Below are 19748 nucleotides of genomic sequence, written 5' to 3' on the forward strand. Positions count from 1 at the left end.
AACTGCCATGTTCAGGTATTTTGAACATGGCAGTTCAAAGTACTTTACATTGTTAAAACATTAAAAAGCATCATATAGTCAACAGCGGAGTCAGCAGTGACATTGTGTATACTGTCCAATGCAACAACATTTTTACTGTCTTCTACATCAGTGAAACCAAATAACTTCATCAACACATGGTAGAACACAGAAGAGTCAGCAGCCTGGGGCAAGATTCAGCTGTACATTTGCACCTCAAGAGCAAATCACCTTTTGTCGACAATGATGTCCAGGTTCTGAACAGAGAGAACATGTGGTTTGAAAGAGAGGTGAAGGAAGTCATCTTTGTCAAAAGGGAAAAAACAACACTGAAAGAAAGAGTTTCAGTTTCAGCTTTCAAGCATCTGCAACCCTGTTCTGAAACTTATCCCAAATAAATGACTTACTCTGTTTAGACACCTATTCAGGAGTCTTTGTGAATTTTGGAGATTCGCATTTGAGTAGCTTGGAGGCCCATTTTTTAAGTACATAGAGGCTCATCTTCCTTGTAGCATACTGAGTAAATCAATGACTTGGTCGTCCCTCACCTGGCTCCATTGGGTCTCTTGCTTGGTGTGGGTTGTGTGCTTGGACACCTGGTTGTGATGGGCTTCATTAAAAACTCAGTGAAATTCTGGCTGGTTGTTGTAGTTTGGGTTATATTGTTAAAATTTAGACACAGTTGTGTTTTCCACCAGGAAAATTATTCCATGTCTTGCTTCAATAAATTTTAACTAGAGATCACTATTCATGTATATTTTGACAGTGACAGGCCTTTAAATAGATTTTAATTGAAGCTCTGTTCAAAATCACCTATCTTTATCCTAATTTTGGGGGGAGGTACAGACTAATCATTCTTCTAAGTTCAGAAGGTATAAGAAATATGTTCTCTCAAATTAAGTAATTATGCACTTCCAAGACAAAATGTAGGAAGACAGACAAGCTTGTTGAATGCACCAAACAATAGAAGCATACAAAACAAATCCTCAAATTAAAGTTCATTACCTTTGTGTTGCATTAAATAATTACAGGATTTCCCACAGAAAACTTGCTAAGCTAGTTTGACGGGGTGAAAAGGCGTTCCACGCAGTGTTTCCATCATCCATCCATTATCATGCATTCTTGTCCGTAGTGGGATCGGGAGGGGTACTGGTGTTCATCTCCAGCGGTAAATGGGCGAGAGGCGGGGTATACCCTGGACAGGTCACCTGTGCCCATTGTGTTTTTGTTTTACAAATGTTGACAGGAAATGTAGAAATAACTACACAACTATACTGTTGAAAACAACAAACCAAAAAAAAAAACATAATTAAAATAAATATATATTTTTTCCCCCTTCTGTTAAATCTTAACTAGTAGATTTAAAAACCTTTTATAATGCTGATCACATTTAGAGGCAAACGAAGATATAAATGAACTCAGCAGCCACTTGAACACCCCCAGAAATTCAGGGCCCCCCATAAACATAGCATTTTAACATAAACCATAGATCCAGAATTTTAACACTTGTTTGTTAACTGAGAGTTACAGTGATATTAATTTTTAATGGTTTCAAGATTGATAATTTAAAAAGATTTAAAATTGTTTAACATTTAAATGTAAGATTTTAAGGAGCTAGCAAGTTTACTTTGCAAAAGTGCGACGAACATCTTCATAGTTATATTGTTTTGTTACCATAGCTCCAATCCACTGCATGGATGCTATGAGTTTAATCTTGAGTTTGAGCTCTGTTTGTTCACAAATATCTCAGCAAATTACAATCTCATGATTGCTTTTAATCTCAGCCAATTAAACTTGGCTCTTGTGGGGACCAAGCTTTTTCATTTTGTGACTGTTGAGTTTGTAATAAGCTCCGCAGAGACTATTTGTTTCGCTAGCCTGGGGTTTATGGTACGAGTTTTTTCTGATCTTTGGACTGCCACACACATCAACTCTGCCTGACATCTGCCAGAGAAGACATTTGATATGGCACAATTTGATTCATTGTGGTGCTGCAAAAAAAACAAAACAAAAAAAAACCACCCAGCATGCTGCGTTACTACAAGTTGAGCACAATAGCTCTTTCAAGTTCTAAGCCACCACCACATGAACACTGTCCCACCGAGGAACAAAAACAAAAACTTTTATCAAGTTTCAGCGCAGACACAGAGCCACGCGTCTTGGGTGACTGGTGTATAAAAAAAATCTATCCATCCATTATCATACATGCTTATCCCTAGTAGGGTTGCAAGAGGTGCTGGTGCCTATCTCCAGCGGGTGAGAGCTGTCCATTAACATGACAGTTATGTCTTTGGACTGTGGGAGGAAGCTGGAGTATTTGGAGAGAACCCATGCATATACAGGGAGAACATGAAGAAAGACCTCAGGCTGGGATTCGAACCCAGGACCTTTTTGGTGCAAGACAACAATGCTACCAACTGCACCACTGTGCAGATAAAAAAAATGATTCAAACATTTTTTTTTTTTTATAAAAACAACAATGCTTAGCCTGGGGAGGAGGAAGTAAAGCCTGACGACCCACCAGGCTTATAATACGCTGTTGGAAACCCTGAATTATCTTATCTATCTACGGTTGCTGTAAGTGCAGTATTTATCCTCTGTTATGTCCATATGTTGAATGTTTGAACAAATGTTTCTGCTCAGTGATGTGCTTTTGACTGGTTCAGGCTTTATTTTAGTGCACTTTAGTCTGTATTTTAGTTAATGTATATTAATTATTAGTTAGATTTGACATTCATCATTTACCTGTAAGTTTAAATGTATATGTTGATATTTTATAAAATATAACACTTTGCGCTGTTGTCTTGGCCAGGGCACTGTTGTAAAAGATACATTTAAAAATATATATATCAGTGGACAGATACAGCTCCCAATGCAGAAAACTCCCAGCACAGACGGCCCATCTAAACTGTGAGGGAAAAAGAGGTAGCTTCGCACATCGAGAAGCAGTGTGCTGCATTAATTACTGCCCCTGTGCAACAAGTAGTGTCATGAAACCTTTGATTTAGTAACAGAAAATAGGAAATGTATTTAAAAGTAGTAAAAGTGAAAATAAAATACTTTGCAGAAAGTCCATTCATCCGTTTTCTTACACCCATATCCCACTGGGGTTGGGAGGGGTGCTGGTGACTATCTTCAGATGTCAATGGGCGAGAGGCAGAGTACACCCTATACAGGCCACCAGTTCATCGCAGAGTTTTGAAAATGTTTGTATTAAAAACAAAGTGAACTTGCTACACTGACAGGGAGAGTATTTCCCCTTCGACAGCCAAGCCAAAGCAAAATCTTTTATTTTGTGATGAGTGGACTTTTTTCTGTGTGTCAGGGGCAGGATTTGAAGCACTTAGGCTATTTTGCCTAATTGTACCTCAGCCATATGTACCAAGAGTTAGGAGAGTTACTTCTGCTGCTACTTGCAAGAGAGTAAAGGCTGAGTCTTGTTATCCTTTTAAGTTTGCATTAAGCATGCAAGCAGTTCAGCTTTTATACTCGACTTGTATCTTGATGTAGTTTTCTCCCAAAAGGAGCCCTCGTAGAGACCCATATAAATGCCAGTAAAGGTGAACCCGTTCTGCAAGACCACCTTGCAAATAGTCAAATTTGAGACAGGTGGCACGGTTGTCGCACGCACCATGGTGCCAAGCTTAATGCTCAACCTAGAATGAGAGAAAGCTGAAAGTAGAGAGACCACATAAGGAAAGAAATAGCTTATGACATGTTCTGGCATTATTATGATAGGCTACTAAAATGACTTACAACAACACGGAACCTCTCCATGGACTGCCACCTTATTGTGGCGAAGGAGTTTGAGTGTGCCAGTGATCCCAGGAGCTATACTGTCTGGGGCTTCATGCCCCAGGGTCACCCAAGGCAGACAGGTCCTGGGTGAGGAATCTGATCAAATGCAGCCCGAAGACCCCTTATGACGGACAATAACGTTAGACTTAGTGTTCCCTCGCCTGGACGTGGGTCGTTGGAGCCCACTCTGGAGCCAGGCATGGAAGTGGGGCATGTTGGGGAGTGCCTGGTGGCCGGGCTTTTACCCATGGAGCCCGGCTGGGCTCAGCTCACAGAGGAGACGTGGGTCCCCTTTCCAATGGGATCACCACCTGTTGGAGGGGCCAAAGGGGTGAAGTGCAGTGTGTGATGGGTGGTGGCCGAGGGAGGGGGCCCTGGCGCTCCGATCCTCAGTTGCAGAAGCTGGCTCTTGGGACGTGGAATGTCACCTCTCTGGTGGGGAAGGAGCCAGAGCTAGTGTGTGAGGCCGAGAGGTTCTGGCTAGAAATAGTTGGTTTAACCTCAATGCATGGCTCTGGTTCTGGAACCAGTCTCCTTGAGAAGGGATGGACATACTTCCACTCTGGAGTTGCCCAAGGTGAGAGGCGCAGGGCAGGAGCGGGCATACATGTTGCCCCCCATCTCGATGCCTGTACGTTGGGGTTTACCCCAGTGAACGAGAGGGTAGTCTCCCTCCGCCTACGGGTAGGGGGATGGGTTCTGACTGTTGTTTGTGCTTACAGGCTGAACAACAGTTCAGATTACCCACCCACCCAAGGAAGTCCCCTCCTGAGGACTCTCTTAGGTCTGATTGGGAGGAATGCATCTGAACTCGAGCGGTGTTCTGTTGTTGAACTTCTGTGCAAACAAACACCATGTTCAGGCATAAAGGTATCCATATGTGCACTTGGCACCAGGACACCTTAGGCCGCAGTTCGATGATCGGATCTGCGGTCGTATGTATTGGACACTCGGGTGAAGAGAGTCACCACCACTACCTGGTGGTGAGTTGGCTCCAGTGGTGGGGGAGGATGGCGGTCAGACCTGGCAGGCCCAAAAGTGTTGTGAGGGTCTGCTGGGAATGTCTGGCAAAGTCTCCTGTGAGACGGAGCTTTAACTCCCACCTCTGGCAGGCTTTGGAGAGGCCATGGAGAAAGACTTCTGTACGGCTTCGAGGCGATTCTGGTCCACCATCCGGCATCTCAGGAGGGGGAAGCAGTACAGCACCAACACTGTTTATAGTGGGGATGGTGTGCTGCTGACCTTGACTCAGAACGTTGTGGGCCGGTGGGCAGAATACTTCGAAGACCTTCTCAATCCCACCAACATGCCTTCCTTTGAGGAAGATGACCCTGGGGACTCTGGGTCAGGCTCTCCAATCTCTGAGGACGAGGTCGCCGAGGTGGTTAAAAAGCTCCTTGGTGGCGGGGCCCCGGGGGTGGATGAGATTTGACTGGAGTTCCTTAAGGCTCTGGATATTGTAGGGTTGTGTTGGCTGATGCGACTCTGCAATATTGCATAGACATCAGGGGCAGTTTCCCTGGATTGGCAGACTGGGGTGGTGGTTCCCCTGTTCAGAAAGGAGGACCGGGGGGTGTGCTCCAATTACAGAGGGGTCACACTCTTGAGCCTCCCTGGCATGGTCTATTCAGAGGTCCTGGAGAGGAGGGTTTGTCGGATCGTCGAACCTCGGATTCAGGAAGAGCAGTGTGGTTTTCCTCCTGGCCGTGGAGCACTGCACCAGCTCTAACCACTCAGCAGGGTCCTGTGTGGGAGTTCGCCCAACCGGTCTACATGTGTTTTGTGGACTTGGAGGAGGCATTCGACCGTGTCCCTCAGGGAGTCCTTGGGGGGGGTCCTCCGGGAGTATGGGGTACCGGGCCCTTTGATACGGGCTGTTGGGTCCCTGTATGACCAGTGTCAGAGTCTGGTCTGCATTGTCGGCATTAAGTTGGGCTCGTTTTCAGTGAGAGTTGGACTCCGGCAAGGCTGCCCTTTGTCACCAATTCTGTTCATTACTTTCATGGACAGAATTTCTAGGCACAGCCAAGGTGTTGAGGGGATCCGTTTTGGTGGCTTTAGGATCGCATCTCTGCTTTTTGCGGATGATGTGGTCCTGTTGGTTTCATCAGGTGGTGATCTGCAGCTCTCACTGGAGCGGTTCGCAGCCGAGTGAGAAGCGGCCGGGATGGGGATCAGTGCCTCCAAATCCGAGGCCATGGTCTTGAGCCGGAAAAGGGTAGAGTGCCTTCTCCGGGTCAGGGAGGGTGTCCTGCCCCAAGTGGAGGAGTTTAATTATCTGGGGATCTTGTTCACAAATGAGGGAATAAGGGAGCAGGAGATCGACAGGCGGATTGGCGCAGCGTCTGCAGTTAAGCAGGCGCTGTACCGGTCCATCGTGGTGGAGAGAGAGCTGAGCCAAAAAGTGAAGCTCTCGATTTACCAGTCGATCTACGATCCTACCCTCATCTATGGTCATGAGCTTTGGGTCATGACCAAAAGAATGAGGTCCCGGATACAAGCAGCTGAAATGGGTTTTCACCGTAGGGTGGCTTTGCTCTTCCTTAGAGATAGGGTGAGAAGTTCGGTCGTCTGGGAGGGACTCAGAGTAGAGCCGTTGCTCCTTCACGTCGAGAGGAGCCAGTTGAGGTGACTCGGGCATCTGGTCAGGATGCCTTCTGGACACCTCCCTGGTGAGGTGTTCTGGGCATGTCTCACCGGGAGGAGGCCCTGGGGAAGACCCAGGACACGCTGGAGGGACTGTGTTTCTCGGCTGGCCTGGGGACGCCTTGGGGTTCCCCTGGAGGAGCTGGAACAAGTGGCTGGGGAGAGGGAAGTCTGGGCCTCCCTTCTTAGGCTGCTACCCCCACGACCCGATCCCGGATAAGCGGAAGAAGATGGATGGACAATACGGAACATGTATGATAACTAAATGCTGTCATGAACGGTGTAGTTGATGGTGAGGAGATGAACGCAGAGACCCAGGTATGATGGTGATAATAATGGTTTTAATAGTGACAATAATCCACAAGCAACAGTCCAGGACAGGCAGCACGGGAAAGAACTAGAGCACACAGCTAGNAGTGAAATTCTGGCTGGTTGTTGTAGTTTGGGTTATATTGTTAAAATTTAGACACAGTTGTGTTTTCCACCAGGAAAATTATTCCATGTCTTGTTTGAATAATTTGGTAACACTTTGACGGGTTGTGACCCTGTCATAAACATGACATAACACTTATCATGAATATAAGTAAGTCTTCATGAATATTTTTGACTATTGTCACGAAGTGTCATTCGGTAAATCATGAAACTTTTAATACAAGGTTGACATTATTTGAAATGTCTTTGTTGTGACATCTTGACTTTAACCAAGAAATCATGATCTGACATAAATTTGTTAAATACTTATTTCTGATTACACTTTAAAAATTATGAAGGTTTATGTTATTAATGCTTCGGTAGCCCAGGCTTTATGGTACAAGTTTCTCTGATCTTTAGACAGCCACACCCATCAACTCTGCCTGACATCTGCCAGAGAAGACATTTGATATGACACTGTTTGATGCATTGTGGCGCTACAAAAAAACCAAAAACTTTTATCAAGTTTCAGCGAAGACACAGAGCCTGGGGTCACTGGCGTATTAAAAAAATCTATCCATCCATTATCATACACGCTTATTCCTAGTGGGGTGACAAGGGGTGCTGGTGCCTATCTCCAGCGGGTGAGAGGTGTCCATTAACGTGCCAGTCCATTAACATGACAGTTATGTTTTTGGACTGTGGGAGGAAGCCGGAATACCTGGAGAGAAACCATGCATACAGGGAGAACATGCAAACTAAATGAAGAAAAAGACCCCGGGCTGGGATTCGAACCCAAGATCTTTTTCGTGCAAGACAACAATGCTACCAACTGCACCACTGCGCAGATAAAAGCAATTTATTCAAATATTTTAAAAAAATAAAATAACAACAACTCTTAGCCTGGGGAGGAAGAAGTAAAGCCTGGTAAGCCAGGCTTTATTTTACTTGTGCGCATGTTGTCATAAGACATTGACTTAGCATTTTTTCTTTGGTACAAGGACAATAGCACATGGCTTTGGGATTGGAAATTTAATTTCTGGGAAAGAGGGGTGCTGTGTGGAAGATATATTTTATAGGTCGCCTGTCTAATTTATTTGATGACTGCTCACATTTTCAGACGTGGGTATAAGCTAGAGCAGCACAATCCAAAATAGGATGGCATCTGCTAGTGTTGCCTCGTGTGTGAGGGTGCAAAACAGATGACAGAGTACTTATAAGTCAGACCATGTGAACGTTGACTGAGTTACTGACTTGAGGTATCTGTTTTAACCAGAGCTACATGTTCAGTTTTACTATGTAGGAGATGCAGGGGTACAGTGTAGCAAGTGAATATAAAATATCTTCCTGAGACAGTAAGTGTTTGAAGAAGCCTTTACATATTTTAAAATTGGATTTGCTTTTGTTTCGACGTAAATTCTTCTTGGAAGAGCATTGCTTCACAATAGATGTAAAACTGCACACATAATTTAATGAAACAGTGTTGAATGTTTTTTTCTGCTAAGATGTAGAAGATCAAAGAGAACTAAACTTTTTAAATTGAAAAAAAATTGAGGATGATCCCATTCACATTTAAGAAAAAATGTTCCTTTAAAAAGTTAATATATTCCTTGTTGCAGTCCGTGCAGTTGCCTAAGTTCACTAAATGCAAGACACAGAACTACTTTTAAATGTGTCCTTAAAGATATTCTAGCTCCAGTTTTATCTTGTGCATGGAAATTTCAGTGTGTATATTTTTTAATCAGGTTTATATTCCTCTTAATGACTTAAGAAATTCCTTTAGTGTTGTAATGAAACTTGGTTTATGAATGTATTAAAATACTGTAAAAGAAAATGCTTCACTTGTCCTTTTATTTAAAACACAGATGTCGCTTTGCTTGTGTTATTTTATAATGTTTGACCAAATACAAAGTTATAAAGCTGGCCTTGTGCTTCATACTTTGTAGTGTGGAGTATAATACATTTTTTCATCAAGTCTTTTAGCCTCTGGTTTTGCACAGGAGTTTACATAAAAGTATTGGAATTGTTAAGGTCATTTAGCCAAAAATACCTTTTGATATTAATCCTCAGTGGACATTATTTTTACCGTTGGTGGGTAAACTGACAACATTCCAACGTTATTCAAAGTTAGTGTTTGATCAACATCTGACTTTTGTCTTTCTCTGGTGATGAAAAATCATTCTTACTTTAGAAAACAAAAGAAAGCTGATTTTAAAAGATCTCTTCTCTGTTGAGTAAACATAATGAGGAAAAATCTGTCCTTTATGGATAAGTGACTAACTTGTTCTAAAGTTATATTTCAAGAAAGTGAAACAAAACCATTGAACGGTATTACATTTTAAAGATATTTATTGAAATAGTACATTATATGATGACATTTTATAGCTAGTTCATATTATATGAACCGCATTATAATGTTCCACAATGGAGGGTCTCTATTACTCAGCACTGTCAGACTAGAAAAAAAGAAGAAAAAAAGAATCAGTATAAGATGCAAACATTAAGGTAGACAGTTTTCTCTCAGAAAGAAAGCAGGATAAAATATTTATCAAATAAAAATAGCTCTGCAAATATTCATTAAATTCCAAAGTCGATATAGTCAAAGAGCTTGTGCTTATGGTATCATTTTTTTGAGATGTGATCTCACCTTTCCAGTTTCACGGCTCTTGGCTCTGAGCTTGTTGACCTGAGACTCAGCGATGTCAGCACGCTCCTGGGCCTCCTCCATTTCATGCTGGACCTTCCTGAGCCTGGACATGTGGGTGTTGGCTTGTTCCTCCTGAAAGTTTTGAGATACCAATTATTTTAGTTTACACAAAATGCCAAATTAAAGCTTGGTAATGTGCTAACTTAAAGGGGGCATTGTTTGGTGGCAGACANGAGACACACCTGGGGAGCAATCAACGGGGAGGACAGGACAGAGACTCACAGGGAAACAGGAAAACATCGAAAACTCAAAACGCACAGAAAACCACGGATCATGACAAATGCCTTGATCTTCTTGAAGGGGACAGAGGTCTCGTTGGCAAAGCGAGGCACCCTCCTTGAATAATGGTAGGGGAAACACTGGTGTTTGTCCCAGTGCATGTTGTCATAAGACATTGACTTAGCATTTTCTCTTTGGTACAAGGACAATAGCAGGTGGTGTTGGGATTGAGAATTTAGTTTCTTGTGGGTGTTACCTACACACTCAATTCTGCAGGTGAACTGACAAATCAAATTACTTACAGATATGACACAATTGAACAGAATCTAACTCTTTAAATAATAAAGAGTTATTATTTAAGAGACATTGTTACGTCAATGGCTTTTGATGTAAGAAGAACCATTGTTACATCAAAGACATAAATGGCCAAACCCTAATTTTCTTATTGGCGCTATGTTTAAAAACTTTGGTGTTAAAATGAGCTTGAAGGTCCTCTCTGTAATGTGATGCAAATGAAATGACACACATTGTTAAATCCTTTTAAGTCACAGAAGTGCAGGTGGTCCTGAATGTGCCCTTCTCAGCAGGTTTCTAAAAATAGCAGTGGGTTCTGTTTTAATGACTGATTACAGCTGATCCCTATGCAGGGACTGCCTGGTCAAGGGTTAATGGCTCCATTTGCTTTCACGCTTTTGCTGATGAGCACACTAAGTCCACTGTTTGAATCCATACAGATCATAATAGAACCATCAACCTCTGTAAAGTCAATAAAAAAGTATATAAATTCTCATGTTTAAAATTTAGACCTCTGTTGAAGAAAACATGTGGACAAGTACAGTAAAATTTAAATAATCAAACATAGGAGAAAACAGTATTCCCCAGTTGTTGAATCATATACTGAAATGTGCAATCTTGGCCAAAAGCAGATTGTGACTATGTTTAGAGTTTTCCAATTACACTCAAGAACTTTCCTAATTGTTGACATGAATAAGTGATGTGATGGTTATCATTGTATTAATCTTTTTGAGATATAGCAGGGATCACTGACTATTTAATAATATTAAATACGATATACATTAGTCTTGTGTCAACTTGAACTTTCCCTTCGTATAGCTTCAGATGTATTTTTAAAGGCTTTTTTGTAGGAACCTGTCTATGCATGTGTGGACTGATTTATGATGAACTAGATAAAGCATTTTGAGAGATGATATACTTAGAAATGTCAAGTCCTTTAAATAGATATGTTGGTATGCCAATATATCGACAGGTACTTTACCAGCTCCTAAAAAGATACCATCTCTAAAGAATAGTTTTGTTTTAATAACTGATTTCATATTGTTATGTGTATGTTTCACCCAAGCTCGCAACTTCAAACATTTAAATGTATAATGCAAGTTTAAAACAGAGGTAGTGTTTTCCAGTGATCATTTACATGTAAAAGTAAATTTGGGTTAGAATATCAAAACCACATGTGATTGATTCATCTTTCTCTTTATGAGATTTTTTAATGTGCACAATTTTTTTTTCTTACTTTGTGGTTGTGATATATATTTTCACAGGTTAAAAGGATAAAAAAAGATAACTCAAACTACTACCTACAAATAAAGTTTAGGACACTCTAAAATTTGAGTTATTTAAGGAATCATCACATACTGTATTTTAGCAAAGAGTACAATTCAACATTGCACATGTTTATTACATTTAAGGTTGCCTTACTATTATTAACATTAGCAATGCAAAGTTTTAGATCTTAAATATATATAAGCTAAGTAGTACATTGAATTTTTATCTTAATTACTTTCAGTTTATGGTTAGCTAGTCACAAAATTAGAAACACATCCATCACTAAATCTCTGCCCAACATGGGAAAGAGGGGTGCTGTGGGGGAGATATCATATTTTATGGGCCGCCTGTCCAATTTATGTGATGACTGCTCACATTTTCAGATGGGGGTATAAGCTAGAGCAGCACAAACCAAAATAGGACGGCATCTGCTAGTGTTGCCTCGTGTGTCAGGGTGCAAAACAGATGACAGAGGCATTTTGAGTACTTATAAGTCAGACCATGTGAACGTTGACTGAGTTACTGACTTGAGGTATCTGTTTTAACCAGAGCTACATGTTCAGTTTTACTATGTAGGAGATGCAGGGGTACAGTGTAGCAAGTGAATATAAAATATCTTCCTGAGACAGTAAGTGTTTGAAGAAGCCTTTACATATTTTAAAATTGGATTTGCTTTTGTTTCGACGTAAATTCTTCTTGGAAGAGCATTGCTTCACAATAGATGTAAAACTGCACACATAATTTAATGAAACAGTGTTGAATGTTTTTTTCTGCTAAGATGTAGAAGATCAAAGAGAACTAAACTTTTTAAATTGAAAAAAAATTGAGGATGATCCCATTCACATTTAAGAAAAAATGTTCCTTTAAAAAGTTAATATATTCCTTGTTGCAGTCCGTGCAGTTGCCTAAGTTCACTAAATGCAAGACACAGAACTACTTTTAAATGTGTCCTTAAAGATATTCTAGCTCCAGTTTTATCTTGTGCATGGCAGTTTCAGAGTATGTTTATTTGTTAATCAGGTTTATATTCCTCTTGAAATGATCATTTTATAGCTTGCTCAAAAATCAAGGTTGCCATAATGCATGACTTAAGAAATTCCTTTAGTGTTGTAATGAAACTTGGTTTATGAATGTATTAAAATACTGTAAAAGAAAATGCTTCACTTGTCCTTTTATTTAAAACACAGATGTCGCTTTGCTTGTGTTATTTTATAATGTTTGACCAAATACAAAGTTATAAAGCTGGCCTTGTGCTTCATACTTTGTAGTGTGGAGTATAATACATTTTTTCATCAAGTCTTTTAGCCTCTGGTTTTGCACAGGAGTTTACATAAAAGTATTGGAATTGTTAAGGTCATTTAGCCAAAAATACCTTTTGAAATTAATCCTCAGTGGACATTATTTTTACCGTTGGTGGGTAAACTGACACCATTCCAACGTTATTCAAAGTTAGTGTTTGATCAAAATCTGACTTTTGTCTTTCTCTGGTGATAAACAATCATTCTTACTTTAGAAAACAAAAGAAAGCTGGTTTTAAAAGATCTCTTCTCTGTTGAGTAAACATAATGAGGAAAAATCTGTCCTTTATGGATAAGTGACTAACTCGTTCTAAAGTTATATTTCAAGAAAGTGAAACAAAACCATTGAATGGTATTACATTTTAAAGATATTTATTGAAATAGTACATTATATGATGACATTTTATAGCTAGTTCATATTATATGAACCGCATTATAATGTTCCACAATGGAGAGTGTCTCTTACTCGGCGCTGTCAGACTAGAAAAAAGAAGAAAGAAAATGAATCAGTATAAGATGCAAACATTAAGGTAGGCAGTTTTCTCTCAGAAAACAAAACAAAATATTTGTCAAATAAAAATAGTTCTGCAAATATTCATTAAATTACAAAGTGTATGATAAAACGATATAGTCAAAGAGCTTGTGTTGATGGTATCATTTTTTTGAGATGTGATCTCACCTTTCCAGTATCACGGCTCTTGGCTCTGAGCTTGTTGACCTGAGACTCAGCGATGTCAGCACGCTCCTGGGCCTCCTCCATCTCATGCTGGACCTTCCTGAGCCTGGACATGTGGGTGTTGGCTTGTTCCTCCTGAAGGTTTTGAGATACCAATTATTTTAGTTTACACAAAATGCCAAATTAAAGCTTGGTAATGTGCTAACTTAAAGGGGGCATTGTTTGGTGGCAGACAATCAGTCATTTCACTTACCGCCTCCTCAGCCTGTCTCTTGTAGGCCTTCACTTTGAGCTGCAATTTGTCCACCAAATCCTGAAGTCTTGCAAGATTCTTTTTGTCCTCCTCGGTCTACATAGATGAACAAAAGATTTGTCAAGACTTATTCCAAATAACACAACAATTAATACAGAGTTAAATAATATTATTTTTTTTGGTTTTAGAGGTACTTAATAAGTGCTTAGAAAACACAGAATAAAATAATCACCTGGTAGGTCAGCTCCTTAACTCTCCTCTCATATTTGCGGACTCCTTTAACAGCATCGGCTCCACGTCTCTGCTCACCTTCAACTTCAGTCTCCAATTCTCGGACCTGTTTAAAAGGAAACAATTTAATATCACTACAAATTATTTACACCACATGAATTTACAGAAAGTTCATACCCTCTGCTCCAGTTTCTGGAGCTGTTTCTTGCCACCCTTCATGGCGAGGTTCTCAGCCTCATCCAGGCGGTGCTGCAGGTCCTTGACTGTAACCTCGAGGTTCTTCTTCATCCTCTCCAGGTGACCACTGGTGTCCTGCTCCTTCTTCAGCTCTTCAGCCATCATGGCAGCCTGAAGAAATGGTTTGTCACCAGTTTTGGGTTAAAACCAGTTAATANAAACTTATTCCAAACAAATGGCTTATTCTGTTTAGACACCTATTCAGGAGTCTTTGTGAATTTTGGAGATTCGCATTTGAGTAGCTTGGAGGCCCATTTTTTAAGTACATAGAGGCTCATCTTCCTTGTAGCATATTGAGTAAATCAATGACTTGGTCGTCCCTCACCTGGCTCCATTGGGTCTCTTGCTTGGTGTATGTTGTGTGCTTGGACACCTGGTTGTGATGGGCTTCATTAAAAACTTAGTGAAATTCTGGCTGGTTGTTGTAGCTTGGGTTATATTGTTAAAATTTAGACACAGTTGTGTTTTCCACCAGGATAATTATTCCATGTCTGTTGGGTTCTGCAGGGGAGTGTTTTTCTCTACATTTTCAGGGTGGCAGGCTGATGGGATCTAGCTGGTGCTCGTCATCTCCAATCAACAATGGCCTTAAATAGGAGCGGCTTCCCAGAAGACGATGCCAGATGGTTCCGCTTCTACAGTGGTACACTCTAGCTCTCAGTGCTGTCTCAAGTGTCTAACTTGTTCCTGACGCCTCTTCCATCTTTCTTCCTCCTAGAACCAGCCCCGACCTCTCTCTGAGAATCAGATCCACCTGGACTACCTGGCCCTCGCTGTTCAGCTTGGCCGAGCCCCTGGATTCCTCCACCACCACCACCACCCTGCTGCTGCCTGTCCACCCTCAGTTACCTGCTGGAACTTCCCCACCTGGAGACCCCTCGCTGCCCCAACTGCTGTACCCTCCTCTGCTCACCTGAACCCCCAATCCGTAAGCCCTCATCAGGTTACATCATCATTCCTGTCATTATTCCTCTGTCTAACTGCTCACCCATTTCTCAGTTCCTCCTCTGGCCCGTTTCCTCCCTGCTGCAGCTGACCTACACCTCTCCATCGTTTTCCCATTACACCTTCTTGTCCAATAAATCTGTAAACTGAGTTTGCTGTCCGTAGTTGTTGCTTGCCTTCGAGTCCTGGTACCTCTCATTATGACAATGTCTTGCTTGAATAATTTGGTAACACTTTGACGGGTTGTGACCCTGTCATAAACACTTTATATGTTATATAAATATGTTATATTTATAACACTTGTCATAAATATAAGTAAGTCAACTCTGCCTTTCATCTGCCAGAGAAGACATTTGATATGACACTGTTTGATGCATTGTGGCGCTACAAAAAAACCAAAAACTTTTATCACGTTTCAGCGAAGACACAGAGCCTGGGGTCACTGGTGTATTAAAAAAATCTATCCATCCATTATCATACACACTTATTCCTAGTGGGGTGACAAGGGGTCCTGGTGCCTATCTCCAGCGGGTGAGAGGTGTCCATTGATGTGCCAGTCCATTAACATGACAGTTATGTTTTTGGACTGTGGGAGGAAGCCGGAATACCTGGAGAGAAACCATGCATACAGGGAAAACATGCAAACTCCATGAAGAAAAAGACCCTGGGCTGGGATTCGAACCCAAGATCTTTTTGGTACGAGACAACAATGCTACCAACTGCACCACTGCGCAGATAAAAACAATTTATTCAAATATTTTTAAAAAATAAAAACAACAACTCTTAGCCTGGGGAGGAGGAAGTAAAGCCTGGTAAGCCAGGCTTTATTTTACTTGTGCGCATGTTGTCATAAGACATTGACTTAGCATTTTTTCTTTGGTACAAGGACAATAGCACATGGCTTTGGGATTGAGAATTTAATTTCTGAGAAAGAGGGGTGCTGTGTGGAAGATATCATATTTTATAGGTCGCCTGTCTAATTTATTTGATGACTGCTCACAGTTTCAGACGGGGGTATAAGCTAGAGCAGCACAATCCAAAATAGGACGGCATCTGCTAGTGTTGCCTCGTGTGTGAGGGTGCAAAACAGATGACAGAGGCATTTTGAGTACTTATAAGTCAGACCATGTGAACGTTGACTGAGTTACTGACTTGAGGCATCTGTTTTAACCATAGCTACATGTTCAGTTTTACTATGTAGTAGATGCAGGGGTACAGTATAGCAAGTGAATATAAAATATCTTCCTGAGACAGTAAGTGTTTGAAGAAGCCTTTACATATTTTAAAATTGGATTTGCTTTTGTTTCGACGTAAATTCTTCTTGGAAGAGCATTGCTTCACAATAGATGTAAAACTGCACACATAATTTAATGAAACAGTGTTGAATGTCTTTTTCTGCTAAGATGTAGAAGATCAAAGAGAACTAAACTTTTTAAATTGAAAAAAAATTGAGGATGATCCCATTCACATTTAAGAAAAAATGTTCCTTTAAAAAGTTAATATATTCCTTGTTGCAGTCAGTGCAGTTGCCTAAGTTCACTAAATGCAAGACACAGAACTACTTTTAAATATGTCCTTAAAGATATTCTAGCTCCAGTTTTATCTTGTGCATGGCAATTTCAGTGTGTATATTTTTTAATCAGGTTTATATTCCTCTTAAAATGATAATTTTATAGCTTGCTCGAAAATCAAGGTTTCCATAATGCATGACTTAAGAAATTCCTTTAGTGTTGTAATGAAACTTGGTTTATGAATGTATTAAAATACTGTAAAAGAAAATGCTTCACCTGTCCTTTTATTTAAAACACAGATGTCGCTTTGCTTGTGTTATTTTATAATATTTGACCAAATACAAAGTTATAAAGCTGGCCTTGTGCTTTCTACTTTGTAATGTGGAGTATAATACATTTTTTCATCAAGTCTTTTAGCCTCTGGTTTTGCACAGGGGTTTACATAAAAGTATTGGAATTGTTAAGGTCATTTAGCCAAAAATACCTTTTGATATTAATCCTCAGTGGACATTATTTTTACCGTTGGTGGGTAAACTGACACCATTCCAACGTTATTCAAAGTTAGTGTTTGATCAAAATCTGACTTTTGTCTTTCTCTGGTGATGAAAAATCATTCTTACTTTAGAAAACAAAAGAAAGCTGGTTTTAAAAGATCTCTTCTCTGTTGTGTAAACACAATGAGGAAAAATCTGTCCTTTATGGATAAGTGACTAACTCGTTCTAAAGTTATATTTCAAGAAAGTGAAACAAAACCATTGAATGGTATTACATTTTAAAGATATTTATTGAAATAGTACATTATATGATGACATTTTATAGCTAGTTCATATTATATGAACCGCATTATAATGTTCCACAATGGAGAGTGTCTCTTACTCAGCGCTGTCAGACTAGAAAAAAAGAAGAAAAAAAATGAATCAGTATAAGATGCAAACATTAAGGTAGACAGTTTTCTCTCAGAAAGAAAAAGATAAAATATTTATCAAATAAAAATAGCTCTGCAAATATTCATTAAATTCCAAAGTCAATCATAAAACGATATAGTCAAAGAGCTTGTGTTGATGGTATCATTTTTTTGAGATGTGATCTCACCTTTCCAGTATCACGGCTCTTGGCTCTGAGCTTGTTGACCTGAGACTCAGCGATGTCAGCACGCTCCTGGGCCTCCTCCATCTCATGCTGGACCTTCCTGAGCCTGGACATGTGGGTGTTGGCTTGTTCCTCCTGAAGGTTTTGAGATACCAATTATTTTAGTTTACACAAAATGCCAAATTAAAGCTTGGTAATGTGCTAACTTAAAGGGGGCATTGTTTGGTGGCAGACAATCAGTCATTTCACTTACCGCCTCCTCAGCCTGTCTCTTGTAGGCCTTCACTTTGAGCTGCAATTTGTCCACCAAATCCTGAAGTCTTGCAAGATTCTTTTTGTCCTCCTCGGTCTACATAGATGAACAAAAGATTTGTCAAGACTTATTCCAAATAACACAACAATTAATACAGAGTTAAATAATATTATTTTTTTTGGTTTTAGAGGTACTTAATAAGTGCTTAGAAAACACAGAATGGAATAGTCACCTGGTAGGTCAGCTCCTTAACTCTCCTCTCATATTTGCGGACTCCTTTAACAGCATCGGCTCCACGTCTCTGCTCACCTTCAACTTCAGTCTCCAATTCTCGGACCTGTTTAAAAGGAAACAATTTAATATCACTAATAGTTATTTACACCACGTGGATTTACAGCAGAAATTGTTCATACCCTCTGCTCCAGTTTCTGGAGCTGCTTCTTGCCACCCTTCATGGCGAGGTTCTCAGCCTCATCCAGGCGATGCTGCAGGTCCTTGACTGTAACCTCCAGGTTCTTCTTCATCCTCTCCAGGTGAGCACTGGTATCCTGCTCCTTCTTCAGCTCTTCAGCCATCATGGCAGCCTGAAGAAATGGTTTGTCACCGGTTTTGGGTTAAAACCAGTTAATAAAAAGGGGTTGCAATTAGATCATGTTTGATATTTAGACTGACATCAGTGATAGCCTTTTTGGCCTTCTCCTCAGCGTTTCTGGCTTCCTGAACTGCATCGTCCACCTCACCCTGAACCTGGACCAGATCACTTTCCAACTTCTTCTTGGTGTTCAGAAGGCTGGTGTTCTGAAATTTAATCAGAATGATACAATTTAGAAGTGTGACTTGCATGACTTGGAAAGGCCTGGTTTCTTGTGAATAACTAAAACCCAACCTGAGAGTGCAGCAGTCCAACACGCTCACTGGCATCAACCAACTCCTGCTCGGCCACTTTACGTGATCTCTCTGTTTGCTCCAGAGCGGCTCTCAGCTCCTCAATCTCAGCTACCATCAGACTGTTCCTGCGCTCCACCATGGCCACCTGCTCCTTCATGTCCTCCTGTCCTCTGACAGCATCATCAAGGTGCAGTTGGGCATCCTAACAGCAATATAAATTTGGATGTTAGAATGGTTTTCCTCTAAAATTCTTCTAATTTTTGTTTAATAGAAAACTCACCTTGAGTTGTCCCTGGACATTCCTCAGTTGTTTCTGGGCCTCGGCAGCCTGTCTGTTGGCGTGGCTCAGCTGGATCTCCATCTCGTTCAGGTCTCCCTCCATCTTCTTCTTGACTCTCAGGGCATCATTCCTGCTCCTGACCTCAGCATCCAGAGTGCTCTGCATGGAGTCAATCACCCTCTGGCTGTTTCTCTTGATCTGCTCCATTTCTTCATCCTTCTCTGCCAGCTTCCTGTCAATCTCGCTCTTGACCTGGTTGAGCTCCAGCTGGACGCGGAGAATCTTAGACTCTTCATGCTCCAGGGTGCCCTTGAAAGGTCAAGCATATAACAAGGTTAGATGACAGACATATAAAGGTATGAGAGTATGCATATGTAGATGTATTTTATAAATTGTTGTTCATCTGACGAGAAATGTTTTACCTCAGCTTCTTCCAGTGCAGCCTGAATTTCAGACTTCTCAGTCTCCACAGTCTTTTTAGCTTTCTCCAGCTCATGGATGCTCTTACCAGTCTCACCGATCTGTTCAGTCAGATCTGAGATCTCCTCTGCAATCAAAAGTGAATAAAAAAATGAAGATATATTGTAGAAATCTGCCAAATATAAACTATCAATAGAGGATTGATAACACTAATAGAGGCTGAAGCATAAAAATGATCTGTCTCTTTGGAGTTGCTCAACTCCTTGAATAATCAGGAATTACATACGCTGCAGGTTCTTGTTCTC

At 40.7% G+C, this 19748-nt stretch overlaps 2 protein-coding genes across 8 annotated transcripts in view; both read right to left on the reverse strand.

Annotated features, from left to right (window-relative positions):
- The window catches only part of LOC106938339 (myosin heavy chain, fast skeletal muscle), a 65651-nt gene that overhangs the window by 29547 nt on the left and 16356 nt on the right, over positions 1–19748 (reverse strand). The window lies entirely within an intron of this gene.
- On the reverse strand, positions 13011–19325 carry LOC106938413 (myosin heavy chain, fast skeletal muscle-like). The gene is made up of 8 exons (XM_015020456.1): positions 19024–19325; positions 18742–18945; positions 18528–18653; positions 13998–14168; positions 13822–13926; positions 13590–13685; positions 13340–13471; positions 13011–13140 (listed from the first exon to the last, which is right to left on the reverse strand). Exons 1-8 carry the CDS (start codon positions 19228–19230, stop codon positions 13123–13125), a joined length of 1059 nt encoding a protein of 352 aa, XP_014875942.1. The 5' UTR covers positions 19231–19325; the 3' UTR covers positions 13011–13122.

Source organism: Poecilia latipinna, unplaced genomic scaffold (genome assembly GCF_001443285.1).
Source record: "Poecilia latipinna isolate Pla-1442-1.1 unplaced genomic scaffold, P_latipinna-1.0 Scaffold83, whole genome shotgun sequence".
Lineage (NCBI taxonomy): Eukaryota > Metazoa > Chordata > Actinopteri > Cyprinodontiformes > Poeciliidae > Poecilia > Poecilia latipinna.